This window comes from Musa acuminata, chromosome BXJ1-4, assembly GCF_036884655.1.
Source record: "Musa acuminata AAA Group cultivar baxijiao chromosome BXJ1-4, Cavendish_Baxijiao_AAA, whole genome shotgun sequence".
NCBI classification, from domain to species: domain Eukaryota; kingdom Viridiplantae; phylum Streptophyta; class Magnoliopsida; order Zingiberales; family Musaceae; genus Musa; species Musa acuminata.
This window is the reverse complement of record NC_088330.1, coordinates 32,410,085-32,426,634: the sequence shown is the minus strand read 5'-3', so window position 1 is coordinate 32,426,634 and position 16,550 is coordinate 32,410,085. Positions and strand designations below refer to the sequence as shown.

At 36.8% G+C, this 16,550-nt stretch overlaps 2 protein-coding genes across 2 annotated transcripts; one reads left to right on the top strand and one right to left on the bottom strand.

Moving 5' to 3' along the window:
- Positions 1-1,635: 1,635 nt before the first annotated feature.
- Positions 1,636-2,049, bottom strand: LOC135672155 (auxin-responsive protein SAUR36-like). Its single transcript, XM_065180609.1, has one exon. The coding sequence runs from the start codon at positions 2,047-2,049 to the stop codon at positions 1,636-1,638; it is 414 nt and encodes a 137-aa protein (XP_065036681.1).
- A 12,494-nt stretch (positions 2,050-14,543) lies between these two features.
- On the top strand, positions 14,544-16,134 carry LOC135584772 (expansin-like A2). The gene is made up of 5 exons (XM_065181012.1): positions 14,544-14,924; positions 15,012-15,121; positions 15,214-15,392; positions 15,481-15,613; positions 15,693-16,134. The coding sequence occupies exons 1-5, from the start codon at positions 14,672-14,674 to the stop codon at positions 15,939-15,941; spliced, it is 924 nt and encodes a 307-aa protein (XP_065037084.1). The 5' UTR covers positions 14,544-14,671; the 3' UTR covers positions 15,942-16,134.
- The last annotated feature ends 416 nt before the right edge of the window (positions 16,135-16,550 follow it).

Genomic DNA, 16,550 nt, shown 5'->3' with positions numbered 1-16,550 from the left:
CACTTGAAGAATAAATTTAATGAAAGTTGAAGAATATATATATCAGAAACTATTAGATTAGAAGTAGCAATTGAGCGTGAAGTATTCATCCATTAAAAGTGTGAATTTTGGGAATAATAAACGCAGAATTTCTAAAACAGAATTTCTAAATCAACAATGATGAACAAAGAGGTGGGCATCGTAAATAAGTGATAGTGCTAGAGGCAAATTTGGTCCCGGAGGAGAGTCATCGTAGGAGGAGAGTCATCATGAATCGTTGGTGAGTCATCAGGGACAGGGAAGCAGGGAGTCTCCTATCGATGGTGAGTCACCTCGGGGCGGGGAAGAAGGGACATAAATGGCTGACGAGTCATCTATCATTCGAGGTGGAGTCATAATGGATAAGAAAAAGTTATAATGAGAAAATCATTGTCATTGTCGTTTATGAGGAAGGGAGGGAGATGTTAAAAGAGAAGATATTTTATTTTATTGATTGTATATTTTTTTTGTAGATCGTAACCTTATTTACAGGGTGAAATACAATCAAATTAATCCCATAAATTAATGACGTTGTCAAATTCTTTTTGTATATTAGGAATCAAGGGAAATATATAATGATTATATTATGAGATCTTTTTACATGGTAATTTTGACATAGTAAAATGTTAGAGAAAAAGAAACTAGATAAATAGATAGCAGAATTAAAATACCCTTGTGACAGACCGTTGTTGCATAGTGATATCCCTCATCAAACACCCGTTGTTGCATATGGATAGACTAATATTACTGAAGCACATGGAGACGGAGCTAATATAAAACTCGAATAATTCAAGCGTTTTAAGTCCCTTCCCTTTTGACGAAAGGCATGATCACCTGATGGCAACGATGGATTCGAGTCGTCGAAAAGATTTCTAATGCTATAATGACAGAAGGTCACCTTTGCCTCTTCCCATCCTTGTTGAAGGCAAGGCTGACTACTCAACAACGTCTACTAAAGGCCGATTCTGAGATGGTGATGCGGCAGCAATTGCAACATGGCATTTTATGAGCAGTAGTACTTTCCCGCCTCTGTGCATCGCCAAAAATACATGGATTTCTTAATTGGTCAGCAAGAAGACTATTATTTCTTTGTGGTCGCTCCGAAACTTTATAGAATCCTTAGGGCCGTTGTCTACGATGAACAAAAGATCTTGATCGAAGGATTCATGTGACAGATAATTGTGCTCTCTGAATTCAAGTTTGTTTATTCAGGTGTGGAAATTGTGCTTGAAACATAATCTTTTCCCATTCTCTGCGCCTTTCACTCTGAAACCAAACCTAATCCTGTTGCAGTAGGAACGATGGCACGTCTGGTTCACGCGCAAGGGACCACGGGAGCTGCAATGTTTGACATTATAGCCGCAATAACACTTCATTTTCCTGGATCGCTCAGTCTCATGTTATTCCTTGGAATGTTACATCAACCATGTCATTGGCTTATCCCTACAGTACGATTTTTTTTGTTGTTTGCCAGACAGGGACGTGACCAACAACACACCTATTGCCTTCCCACATGTGGATCGATGGAGGACGGTCCTAACACTGACCGATTGCATCTGCGAGATGAAGGAAGAATAACTCTACACAAGTGCTCCAAAAGAATACCAACACAACAAATCAGCCATGGCGAAGCAGTGCACGCTTCTTCCGAGTCATGTCGATCGAGCAAGAAGCGGCACCGGTGGGGAGTAAGGGAGCCGCACAAGGCTTGTTCCACCTCTTGAGGGATGCGTCTCTGAGCGACGCCACGACGTGCTCCATGTACGCCGCGTCGCACGGCAGCGTGATGCGGCTGTCGCCGACCGGCAGCCCGAACTCCTCCTCCGACTTCCGGAGCAGCTCCTTGAAGACGCTACTGTTGAGATAAGCTATCGGGATCAGGAAACGCCGCCCGTCCCTCGTGTACGCGGCGAAGTGGCCCTTTCGAGCCACCGATGTCCTCCGAGAGCTGCCACCACCGTCATCTCCACCACTGAGCAATGAGATCTTTGCCTCACCCACCATCTTGATGAGCTTCCTCGGGCTAACCATGACGTACCCTGTACTGCCAAAACCTACTAGGCAGCTATGGAGTAGAAGAAACGAGATCATGGAATGCCTGTGTGTTATGTTGTGGTGGGAGGCAATGGACGAACTCGTCTGGTTATAAATAGATAGGCAGCAGCGCTCGATTACTTAGGTAAAGGGTAAGGGGTAAGATGAAGGTAGTGGATACAAAACATTAGCTGAAAGAGTAGAAAGTCGAACCATATCTTCTTGATTGGCTATCTATCATAGGTTTCAAAGAGCAAGCACGTACAATGACATCGTAGGGACAGGTTAGACCACCTATCAGAAAATGATCGATGGACTCAGCTCAGCCACAGTTGCAGTAGCCATTATCTGAAAGAACCCTTCATCGAAACTAGTGTGTCAGCTTCCTCTTCGATACTACTACGAGTGCAGAAGGATCTTGAGACAAGACACATATAAAACTGCTACATACTGATACATTTGCGACACTACGTCGACGGTCAATAGCAAAAGTATACTGAGAGGAGACGGCCGTGGGCAACACAGCTCTTTCCTTGATGATCTCCAGGCTTTTTGCATGCGACAGGAGTTGTCTCTATTATTTTCTATAGCATCTCTCTCATGATTTCCGGCAGACCATGTGCCTTTTCTGCTCTCCGCCACTAATGCGTTTACGGATACTTCCAAAAAATCAGACGAAATAATAATTCAAATAATTAGAATTAAATGTAACAAAAAATAACATTTTAAATTAAAATTAAAAAAAAAAGGTGATTGATTTTTTGATGTACTTTTTTTGAGGGGATTTGTTGGGCTATAGATGACTTTTTTTATTTTATTTTAAAAAATATAATTTATTCTTTTGTTACTATAAATATATTTTTTGGATGAATCTAAAACATTGTAGATTAGAAATACTTTTTTGTTTCTTCTATTATCTTCTCCTCTTTCTCGGTAAAGTTTATGGTATAAGAGCTTGGTTCTAGAAATACTAGTAAAAATATGTCAATTAAAAAAGAAAGGGACATCAATAAAAGAAAAAAAGATGATAGACATTGGAGTAAATATTTCTAATCAATTCTTTCCTATATTCAAAGTTGAAAATTATTAATTTTGAACCATTAAAATAATAACTTTATTTATTTCACAAGAATTATGAAACTTGATAGAAAATGATTTTATTGAGTATAATCGACATGATTCCAATATTACTAAAGATCAAATGAATAAGAACATATAGAAAGATGTAAGAGCTCTCTATATGCTATAATAAGCAATAGATAAATCCTTATTTTCCCAAATCATATGAGCATCGATATCAACAAAAGCTTAAAAGATATTAAAAAATATGATTGACGATACAAACAAGGTAAAAATTTAAAACTTCAAATTCTTCGATATGAATTTAAAACTATTATGATGAAAAATTATGAATCTATTCCTATTTTTAAAAAAAAATCTTTTATATTGTGAACCAAATGAGGTCTTACGGTGAAAACCTAAATTTGATGTGTAGAAATAGTTTTATGAATCTTAACTCTAAAATTTGATATGATTTTTACTATTATAGAAGAAGCTAAAGTTACAAATACATTATTTGTTGATAAATTAATGTGTTCGCTTTTAGTTCATGAATAATAAATAAATAAATATTTAGATGAAACTTTAGAATATATTCTTCAAACGAAGATAGATTAGAAGAATGATCGAAAGAAAATCCAAAAATCAAATCTCAAAAGAAAGGTTAGAATGGTAGAGGTCATGGACAATTTGATACTCGAGGCAAGGAACGAGACCGATCAAATGAGATTTAGAAGAACTCTAATGAAGGTAACATAGAATTGTTACAAAGAAATTGGATATATTGACAAATATTTCTAGTAGAAAAATAAAAATCTAAATATTCCTCTCTACTTTCAGTGTAAAAAAATATAGCAGTCTTGAAAAAAATTATTGGAACAAAAATCAAGTAAAGGAAAAAAAAAATATTTTCTTTATGGCATTTGATAAAAAATGTTCTAGATTTATTTATTTTTGGATAGCGGATATAGTAATCATATGATATGAGACAAAAGTTTATTTTAAATATTTGATAGTTTAATCAAATCTACAATACACATGGGAATTAATAGTAAGGTTTGAGAGGAAGGGAAAGGAATAATTGTTGGGAACATCAAATCTAATAAAAAATTTATTGATGATATGATGTTTATTTTTACTTTAAAATAAAATCTCATTAGTATAAAGTAATTGATGAGAAAAACATATTATGCTATTTTTATGATAAAAATATTTAATTTATGATAAAAAAAAATTAAAAAATGTTAGCAACCGTAAGGATGACAGAAAATAAAATATTGTTTTATATGAATTTATTGCTATTGTTATTGATGAATCAACATTATGACATAAAAGATATGATCATCTAAATTATGATAGACTAAAACCGTTAAATTATAAAAATATGATAGTTTATTTGCCTAAAATTAAGAATAAAGATACTGTTTGTGAATCTTATGTTTTTGTAAAATAGCATAGAAATTTCTTCGAGACAGTTCATTCTTGGAGAACCTAAGAATAGTTGGAACTTGTGCATGCAAATATTTATGGACCTATGTAGATTGTCTCATGTGGTGGAAGTAATTTTTTTATTATTTATAAATGATTACACAAGAATGATGCAAGTATATTTTCTGAAGAAAAACTAAAGTTTTTTCTATTTTCAAAATTTTCAACGTATATGTAAAAAAATAAAATGGTTATTTTATTAAAACTTTATGAACTTAAAGGGGATAAATTTACTTCTAAATATTTTTTATTTTTTACAATAATGTAAACATTCATAGGAAATTGACTAGAGCTACACCCCCAATAAAATATAGTAGCCGAAGAACAAGTTATGATTGAGACTTGCAAGTGTATGCTTAAAAGAAATAGTACCAAAAGAGATTTGGATAGAAGTTATCAGTATAGCAGTGTATTTGTTAAATCACTTTCCTGAAAAAGAAAAACATCTTATGAAGCATGGTTGGATAGAAAGCCATATGTGAATCACTTAAAGGTATTTGATTGTATTGCTTACTTTTATGTTTCTAGGGCTTTTACATTATTTTCTGATCTAGGGCTTTTACATTATTTTCTAGAAATAGAAATTATTTAAGTTGTAAATATAATTTTTGTATCAACAAAAATATACTAAAGATTTATTAAAAAAGTTTCATATATAAGCTAGTGAATCTCCAATAAATATAAATGATAAACTTATATTAGCTATTGTCATTGAAAAATTATAGGAGAAATAGCATAGAAGTTTAATCAATAGGTTAATTTATCTCATACGTTCAAGATCAGATATTATGTTTGGAGTAGCTAAAAGAGTTCATAAATGCATCAAGCAAACTCTTAATTACGGCATATATTATGAACAGATAAAAGATTCCAAGTTATATTATTATACTAATAGTGATTAGGTTGGTTATGCGAATGATAGAAAAAATACTTCATGATTTATGCTCAGAGATGACTTCATGGATAACAAAAAAGCAAGAATATATTATTCTCTCAAGCTCTAAGGTGGAGTATGTTGCGGCTACAAGTACATATCAAACAATTTGACTTTCAAGAATCTTATTAGATCTTAAAAAAAAAAAGATGAACTAACTAAAATCTACTACAACAACAACAAGTATACTATTGCAATAACGAAGAATTTTATCAGAGCACATCAAACATACTGATATTTGACATCATTTTATTTATGAATTGATTAATAAAAGAGAAATTCAAATAGATTATTACAACATCAAAAATCAACTTGCCGACTTCTTTACAAAAGTTATAGTAAAAAATAATTACTTTTTTCAAAGATAATTTTAAGTTATAATTATTTTGAATTAAAGAAGTATGATAAAATTAATTCAGATAATTAGGATTAGATACAACAAAAGATAAAAATTTAGATTAAGATAAATGGATGAATAATTATTTTTTAGTTTGCGGATGAGGATGAGAAGATTTATTAAGCTATGGATAACTTCTTCCTTATTAAAAAAATAATTTATTTTTTAAATTATAAATAAGTAATCTTTGATGAATCTAAAGCAATTAATTTTTATGTTTTTACTATCTTTTCCTCTTTCTCTAAAATTACTACTCCGAAACAAAGCTCATTCGCTTAGGGATTGAGCTCAGAGCGCAGTTAGAACCCAGCAATATCGCTTCGGGGAAGTATACAGGTTTAATCCCAACATTCCTTGGTGTCATATGTGTGGCTATTGTCACTGTTTGGGATTGCTCGGTGAATGTGCATCTCGAGTGTTGATTCTTTCCTTGTTTCTTGCAGTGGTGTGGCTTGTGGTTGAGAGCCCGTGGTGCACATTGTTCTTCACGCTGAAACTTGTCATGTCTTATCGCCAAGTCTGCGAGTATGTGTGTGTGGCTACGATGGATTTCAGCATCTTTTAGGGTGATTCCAGCTTAATCTTTCTCATCTGCTCGTCCGCAGGCGCTTGACTTTGGAAGCGTAGGTTGTTGTATGTTGGGTTGGAGAGAGAGCAAGCCATGTGCATGCCAGTGAGAAGATTAACTGCTCATGTTTGTGGTTGAGCAATCGCTTACGACGACACAAATTTTCTTCGAAGGGAAGGTTATGGTGGTAGATCATGCAACCTACAAATGTGTACATCTTTTGTCCTTCGGATGCGTTAGAACTGTTTATTGATCCAAAACTGTTATTGACAGATGAAGTGATGGGATATAAAGTGAAATAAACTTTTGTATATGAACAAATACAAGCAGGCTATGACATACAGTCGAATTAAATGAAATCATAATCAAATATAACACTAAGATATACATAGAAAATCCCTCAAACGTGAAGGATAAAAATCACGAGACAAACAAGAGATAATCCACTATAAGAATAATGAATATATAAATCTCAATATCTTGTCTAAAAAATCCTAGCAACAATCACAAGAGAATAACTAGAATACAAGGATCACGTCACTATGCATAAAATTCTAAATTCTCCCTAAGTAATCACAGTAAAAATCTACTGTAGATTTGATCTAACCTGAGATGCAAACATTGCTAGATGATTGAGAACAGTTTTTCTGCGTTATCCTTATTTTCTTCTCTTTCTTTTTCATTGGATTTCTGTCTTTCTCTCTTCCTTTTTTGCTGCTGCCAAGATATGTCCTACTGCTCTTGTTGCTATTCTTTTATGCTTATTTTTGTAACCACCACACCGCTCTCGTAGAATTGTAGCTGGAAATTAATTGTTGTCCGTGTGAGAACAGTTTGAATTGCTTAGGCTTGGATGTTCTTCTCAGATCAGGATGAGCTAAGGGTACCGTAGCTGAATGTTTGTTGCATCTGTTGGATCTGAAGTTGCCATTTCTTGGCAGTCAGTGCGACAGGTCGCGTGAATGATTGCTACGTCTTGGCTTCTCATGTCGAGCATAATATATCCCAAATACTTGTGCACCATTATGTTTCAAGCTCAGGTACCATACAGTTTCCAGTAAATGCTAGTCTCTGTCTTTATGGTATAAGACTAAACTTATTATTCACTTGCAAGTTTCCAATATCTCCTAAAAATATTATATATATATATATATATATTCCTTTAAAAGATGTATGTAGGAAAATATATCCTTCACATACGATGTCACGGATGGCTAGTATGTATGTATCTGGAAAGATTTCTGATTATAACATGGCATCTTAAGTGTTTCTTCTGCTGATATCTCTGATACTTGAAGAAACCAGGACGAAAAGATATATAATTGCTTCATATGAGGATGAATCTTGCAATGGCAGATCAATCTGCATTACCACATAGAAGCTGACAGAATGTTTCAGCCTCTGGGATAGTTAACCAGTCAGCAACTGTGAGATGAAATGGATTGTATTGTTTTGTTGCTTTATTGCTGAGTCTCTCCTATTGTTTTTCTGCTCCTCTTTGGTGTTAGTTCAAGTTTGTGAGTTTTCCTTCATGTGTTCCATCTCTTCATTCCAGTGTTCATCTAATCGGAACAGGAAATGTTGTTTCACGTAGATGGGAGTGAACCATCCACCACCAGACCAAGCCCCGTCTTGGCAGCAGAAGTACAGTACAATTATAAGAAAGATAATGGTAACGGATGCTTAATTATAACTTTATACTAAGCTAAACTTAGTATTTTGATGTAAAAGAAAAGTATATTTTACATGAACGAATTTATTATAAATTTCCTTTCTTTTCTGTTTTCGGACAATTCGAGTACTAGTGAGATGGTTGGAGAGTCCTTTGGCAAACTTGATCTTGTTTTGGACTTCAGATACTGTACGCTGCATCAGAAGGAGGCTTGAGGATAGAGGACAAGCTGCTTAACTGCTTGCTTGAGCAAAAGGATTGAAGGAAGAAACGTATAATTCTGCTTGTATCAAATCTCTTTACATGAAACACAAAACTCGTTTCGAGAAAACATTGATCTCTATGCCGCTACTATTTGTTGCTGATGACTTCCAGAATGAAGACACGAGGACTCCGAGCACTTATTCGCATCGAGGAAGGCAAGCAGCATCCTCTCCACATCTCCGGACACGCCTCTGTTAAGCAAGGAGAGTATGTACTCCATGAACACGGACGGCACTGCGCGCCAATGTGATCGGTCCATCGCCAGGTAATCCAAGCTCCGACGACGACATATTTAGGAGCTCCTGAACTATACGGCTCTTGAGGAAGGCCAATGGAAGCATGAACCTCGCATCATCCACGGTGTACACGACAATGGCCCTTGTCAGCAACTACAGCAGCGCTGCAATCACAGGATCTGCCACGGCTACCGGATCTCATCAAGGAGGCTCCTTTCTTTGCCCTCTCAACAAGTCTCTTGGGGCTCAACATGGGGCAGGCACTTCTTTGGGAAACAGACCTTAGAGATCAGAGAGTGATGAAACTTGGGATCACCACCAAATGCAGACGACTACTTATATTGCAGGAACGGCACCTCAGGCCAGAGCTGTGTTATCGCAGATAGGTTTTCCTCAACTGCACGATGAAATCTCGCTGGATGATCGAAGGAAATCCTCTCCTCCAATATATACAAATAAGACATTATATTCAACCATTTGAGGTGTGCTATCACTGTGCCTCTCAAGAAGTCATGTTGCAAGGGGAGCAGAGCCATGTGATCTTGCTAGAGGTAGTAAAGATGATAGCAATATGTTTAGGTTTGGTTGAGCAACTCATTGACGTTCCACCTCTCGTTCTGGTCATCCAAAAACATGTACGCTCCATGCCATTTGTCGTCTTGAATATATCACTGAATGGTTTCTTCCTGTTTTGTTATTTTGATCGGTAATTCCATATTAATCTTTTCAAGAACAATTCATGGCATCCACCTTAAGAATTCTATAGGTTACTGGAGAGAGAAGATGAAACCATTTTGCCTATGATGGTAGGTTGGTCAGTTGGCTTCTGTGAGTGCTACAAAGGTACTTCTTGTGTTCTTGCAGCGTAGGGATGAGTCGAAGACGTTGTGATGATTGAATGATTGTAATAAGACTGTCGGAAAGTGATCGATCATTACTTGATCAAAGAAATGGGAGAAGAAATGTATAATGCCTGGGAATGTCAAAAAGACCTTTCATCTCTCTACGTTAACGCTACTCATTGTTGTTGCTTGTTTCCAAGATGACTTGACACAGACGCTGAGTACCGATCTGCAGACATGGAGGCAAGCAAGGCCCTCTCCACTTCTTTAGATTTGCGTCTACTGAGCAAGGAGAGGACGTACTCCATGAAACCTGCATTGCTAGCAAGGAGAGGAGCTCCTGAAATAAACGGCTATTGAGGAATGGCAGGCGAGCCATGCATGAACCTTGCATCATCTAGTACAGTGAACACGACAAAATGGCCCTCGTTGGCCACCACTGGATCAAGGGGATTCCTTTCTTTGCCTTCAAGCCTCTTGGGGCTCAACATGAGCACCCTTTACGGATCTCAGAGTATTGAATCCTCTACTTATTGGAGAAACCGCACCTCAAGCCGGAGCTGTGGCTTTCAGTATGCAGAAAGGGATCAAGGCCATGTGCTGGCCAGATCTGGCGACTTCCGTATGAGAGTTGCGGACGAGGACGGTACGGACATGCGATGTGCTGAAGATAACATGGTTTGCGTATGAAGATGCCATTTCGTTCGGCTATTTATTGGCGCTGTGGCCCAACCAAACGAAGAAGATGCAGCAGCGGCTACGACAACAGGAGGAGGTTTGCGAGATGTTGCTCAAGAAAAGAGGATGTCATGTCGACATGTTTCATGCCTTCTCTTAAAGATGCTTCTTGCATTAAATAAGATGTATAATGATGTATATGCTGATTTCCTTTTGGTTTAAACACTTTTGACATGCAAATAAGCTTGTCGAATGGACTCAAATAAAAGCTTGTTGCTGAAATCCATGTTGTTCTCTCAAATTGTACATTCCTCAAGTCAGCTTTCCTGTTCTGCGTAAGCATGAGGCTCATCAATGATCCAGCTCTGTTTTCTATGAACGAAGAATCTTGGCGCTAAATATTGTGGTTAAAGAGTGTAGATGGATTAGAGCTTTCGAACCACGATAACGCTGAACAATTAGTTTCTCTCTAGCCAGAGATTTGCATCAAACAAGGCAAGTAGGGTCGTCTCTACATCTCTAGACATGCGTCTATTGAGCAAAGTGATGAAGTACTCCATGAAAAGGGCATTGCATGTCAATGTGATCCAAACTTCTCTAACACCTTGAGGAGCTGTCGAATCATGAGGTTCTCGAGGAATAAACCAAGGGATCCATGAACCTTGTTTCATCCACAGCGTACATTACATCCTTGGCAGTCCCAGGAACAGGAACGACTCCCTTCTCTCATCAGGGGAATTCCTTTCTTTGCCTTACTCGACAAGTCTACTTGGGTCGAAGAAACAGCAGCCAGATTGTAAAGGAAGCAAAACCATGTGATTGCTAGATTTAGTTGAGCAATTCATTCACCTTTCTTACTGGGTGATCCAAAGACAGGTAGGCAGCGTAGCTCAGCCTTAAAGAGATCCCTGAAATAAGATGGGGCATCCTAGTGTATGGTGTGACTCTGACTTAGAACATTGTCTTCTACAGAATCATCGATGTCATTTCTTTCATGAAATAGTGTTTGATACAGGAAGCTGCTTGCGAATGGCAATCGAACAGACTGTAGAAGACGTCCTTGGCGACCACGACACGTCCCATATGGAACAGAAAGATTTGGACTTATGCTTGGAATCATAACAACAAGAGCTTAATAAACTTAAGTGTTTTAACATATATATTAAAAAATAAAAAATAATAATTTAAATATATCAAAGATGATAACGGTGGAAAAATATAAAGGATCATTTGAAGTATATTATAAAAAAGACATTATAATATAGTGGAGTTACAAAGAAAATTCATAAGTCAAAGTTATTCAATGAACATCTTATAAATTTGTTTATTGCCTCCTCCCATAATATAATATAGATCTCAATATAATAGTAAAGATAAACAAGAAGATCATAGTGAACGACCATACTAATGAACATGTTAAGCAAGACCTTCTAAAATCATAAATGCAACATCAATTGAGAAGATGAACAACCTTCTCAAATCTATTATTGTTATGAATATACATTATTTACTAGTAAGGGAGAGCCAAAAATTTATAAAACAAGGATATATGACATAAGCAAAAAAGATAAACAGTTGAATGTTATGCAAGAGATGAAATCCTTAATGAGAATCATATATTTGACTTCGTAAAATTAGTTAATAGGAAAAAAATATTAAAGAACAAATATGTGTCAGAATGAAAAAAAAAAAAGAAAGAAAATAGCTCACACCCTAAATACAAGGTAAGTTTGGTCGTGAAAAGATTTGATCAAAAAAAATTATATGAATTTTAAGAAAATTTTCTCCCTTGTGATCACTGTAGTTGTTCTACCGATTTAAGTTTAAAGATTAAATAGCTTGACATGAAAATTATTTTATTCATAATGATCGGAAGAACGAAATATACATTGAAAAACTTGAGGGATTCAAAGTTAAAAGTATGAAAACTATTGAAAAACTTAAGGGATTCAAAGTTAAAAGTATGAAAACTCTGATGTGCAAGCTGAAAAGGAGTTTGTGTGATCTTAAGTAGGCATCATAACAATAATATAAATCATTTGATTCTATTATGACATATCATGGTATGATAAGACTACTTCTCATCATTGTGTTTATATGAGATATTTTTTTAATGATAATTTTATTATTCTCTTGCGATACAATAGATGACATATCAATTGTTAGTTATAATACTAAGAAAATTACATATCTAAAAGGAGAGTTGAGCAAGGCCTTTGCTATAAAAAACTTGGGTCCATCTTAACATATTCTGGGTATGAGAATTATTCATGATAAAAAAAATAGTAAATTTTGGTTATCTCAAGAGATATATATCTAAAAGGTTCTTACAAATTTAATATGAGAAAATCAAATCATGTTTATTGTCCACTTGAAATAATATTGTACAAGTGAAAAAGATAAATAAGATATAAATAAAGTATTTTATGCCTCAGTAGCTCACGGTTCTTCCATATATGTTATGGTATACACAAGAAGAGGTATTGCTTATCCAATTGATGGTTAGTTGATTTTTCTCCAATCCTAAAAAATGGACAATAGTTAAGATTTTTAGGTGTCTTAGATGCACTTATAAATTATGTTTGTGCTTTGGCACTAAATTTTTTTTGTTAGTTAGCTACATAGATTCAGAAATAGCTAATGATATTGATTCTAGAAAGTCTAGGTCTAGTTATTTGATATCATTTATATTTGATATTTCATAGCAGTGTCTTGGCAATCAAAATTATAAAAATATATTTCTTTATCTTCTACTAAACTTGAGTATATAGCTACAACAAAAACTTATAAAGAACTCTTATGGTTGAAAAAATAGTTGAAACTCAAGCGAGAGAAGTTTCTTTTATATTGTAAGAATCAAAATATTATTTATCCCAAAAAAAAAATTATTTTTTATTTTAATCTAAGCATATTGATATTGATGCAAGGTAGCATTGGATTCAAGATATAATGAAAATAAAATTATTATATTTTGAGTAAATCCATGATGATAATTAAATCATTGCCTTTGAAATATTTATTACTTGTAAAGTGATAGCAAGGATGTAGACTTTCCTCATATGGGCAACAGGGGAAGATTTGGTGGGTGGTCATGACTTAAGTGATTGGGACCTATGAGGTTAACTAAAAAACTCTGAAAGTTATATGGAAAAAACTTACAAAAGTGTCACATGAAAGAAACAGACTTTCATTTGGGCAGAAAAAAGATTTAATTATTGATTACTGAAATTAATTTCAATTATCATGATTTTTTGGTATGTTCTCTGATTTAATCCTTAAGATTTCTTCTTTTGCTTAGTTTTTGGTTTTCTTAAAACTGATATGAGAACCTAGATTTCATATCATATTTGATATCTTCTGGTTAGTGTAAAAAGTATGTACTTTATAATTTTATTATTTTATAGTGAAAGATTGATTTTATGATATATTTTTTTCTTTATGTTGAAAGATTTTTTTCATGCAAATCCTATCTTATGATTTGTTTGATATTTTATCACTAATCTGATTGACATATATTATTAAATTATATCTTATTTAATTTGAAGAAAAAAAATTAATATTTATCATTTTTACAAATTCAATACTCCATATGTCATAATTTTTTTTAATCCATCTCAGTGCTCCATATGATTTCGTGGATATACAATCGACGGCAGCGATTAATCACTCTTTTCAATATGCTAATGTGGACGGACCGAGATGGATTGTTTTGTCTTCTTTATTGGCCCCAAACATATGAGCAGTAGTGAGTCCGGGAAGACTTGCCCTCTCGTGTGTTCCACGCACATGCATCGCATATGACAGATCCGTCACTTTTGCTGCGGAAAGAAAGCCAACTCTTCGTTCTTATCGCTTGACTCACCTCCCGTCATCCATTCGTGGCGCTTATCCACCCCACTTAGCAGTTAACGTGACGTTGTTAGTTATAGAAAAAATATATTTTGACTTGGTCAAAGCCAGCGCATCAATTGGATTAAGCCAATTGGAAACATGCCTGCGTTGGCTCACCAACCAAGCTTATGAAATGATCTGAGGAACTGATTCAGATACAGACGTGTATGAAGAAGAAAATTGAAATCTTTTACAGATTTTCTACACTACTGTGGGCAGCGGCTTAAACCCACACGAAGACTGAGACTCGACAAGGATTGTTGCTTCCGGAGTAAGCTGAAAAGGATCGATGAATATAGCCAGCACCGGTGGTGCACATGAAAACCAAGGCGGCGAGCGGATTTTGTTCCTAATCGCAGTCTGGTTTAGACCAAGTAGATCACATCGCCCATGAGAATTTTACCTACGAAAGAGATACCGGAGGAACAGTTCAAACGTGGTTCTGGGAAGACGCCAAGTGATTTATACGTCAAAAAGGGGTCTGCTCTGTTCTCGCGTATGGGGTGAAAGACCAATTCACCGGCGATTGGTGTGTCGCACCGCCGTGTACTTTGGTCCACCCTGTGGCCGTTCGTTTTCTACTGTTCTTGATGTGGGGCAGCACCCTGGATTTTACTTCAAACCGCTGCATCAGCAACCCGGTGCTTTCCTCCACCTCCCCCCCTCTATATGATCAGCTCGCATACACCATTTCCTCCACCTCCTCTCCAAGCCAAGACATGGGCGGTGGCTCTGTCTTCCTGTTCTTTCTTGTCTTCCATCTTTTCTCCTCTGCTACGGCCTGTGGCGGGTGCGTGCATCAAGCCACGGCTGCCCACTTCACCTCCTTCTCCGCTTTATCTGGTATATCGCAGCACTACAGACTGTGTTTCTTTACTTCGGTGCTCCAAAAGCAGAAGCAACTAAGTTAGATTGGTTTTATGCTTGTAGTTGGGGCTTGTGGATATGGCTCCATGGCTTTGGGCTTCAGCGGAGGCTACGTTGCTGCTGCAAGCTCTGCTCTTTACAGAGGCGGGGTTGGCTGCGGAGCATGTTTCCAGGTCAGATTCACTTGCGCGATTATACATATAACTCATGTAAACCTTCATCCTTTTTGTTTCTCAGCAATAATCTTGAGATCTCTTTGAAGCAGGTGAGATGTAAGAACACGAAGATATGCAGCAGTCGAGGGGTCGAAGTGATCATTACGGACCTCAACAAGAGCAACGACACCGACTTGGTTCTCAGCAGGCCGGCTTATGTCGCCATGGCACGACGTGGGATGGCCAAATCGCTGAAGAAACTTGGCATCGTGGATGTGGAATACAAAAGGTAAAACTTGGGCACTGTTTCTTTCGACATCATGTCAGGCAGCAATGTTGTATCGGAACTACAGAATGTTCTTGATTCTTGCAAGCAGGATTCCATGTGAGTACAGCAACAAGAACTTGTCCATTAGGGTGGAAGAGAAGAGCAAAAGGCCAAACTCTTTGACCATCAAGTTCCTCCACCAGGGGGGTCAGACTGACATCGTGGCGGTGGATGTGGCGCAGGTACGGTCACAGCCTGAGATTTGAGCCGGCGGTTCATACGGGACCGGAGTGGTATTAATGCCTCGCTTTTTGTTCACAGGTCGGGTCGTCGAATTGGCAATTCATGAGCAGGGAGTACGGACCGGTGTGGAGCACCGACCGAGCGCCGGTCGGCCCGCTGCAGCTGAGAATGGTGGTGACGGGCGGCTACGATGGGAAGTGGGTTTGGGCTCAGAAAGAGGTCCTGCCGGTTCACTGGAAGATCGGCTCGGTCTACGACTTAGGGGTTCAGATCGCTGACATTGCTCGAGACGGATGCTCGAACGGCCACACGGAAGGCTGGAAGTGATGCATGCTCGAAGCTCCTCGTTTCATCGACAGACTAACCCAAGTCAACTGTATAATTTTCTCATTGGATTTTCAACTCCCTAATTCGAGGGGTCTCTCTTACGATTATTGTAACTTTTTTTTCTCTTTTTGACGAAATACATAGTACTGAGGTAATACAATGTCTCGGTCATGATCTGAGGCCATTATTGTCACGATGATGGCCTCACGAAGACTTTGAGATCCATGCAAGTCGTCCTACGCCAAAGAAAAGAAGAAAGAAAACCTCTGATCTTAAAATCATGATGTGCAGGAGAAAAAAGAAATGTAGTGTGAAAGAATGACGATTGTGATTAGGATACATAGTGGACTGATTTCGATAGCTTTGACCGAGAAAAGATAGAAGATTAGTGAAGCCCGTCGGATCCCTTCATGAACACAACTTCCTGTGAGTACAAGAAACTGGATGTGGAGATTCTAGTGGCCGAACTCAGCCCTCAGAGTGTTTGCGGTTATAACTTTGTGCTACTTTCCCGACAACGATTGACTAATATCTCGTAGCAACTGAAGACAAAAGCTGATGCAATCTAGTTGATGATTCAAGGGAAGACCAATTTGTTTATGGTCAAAT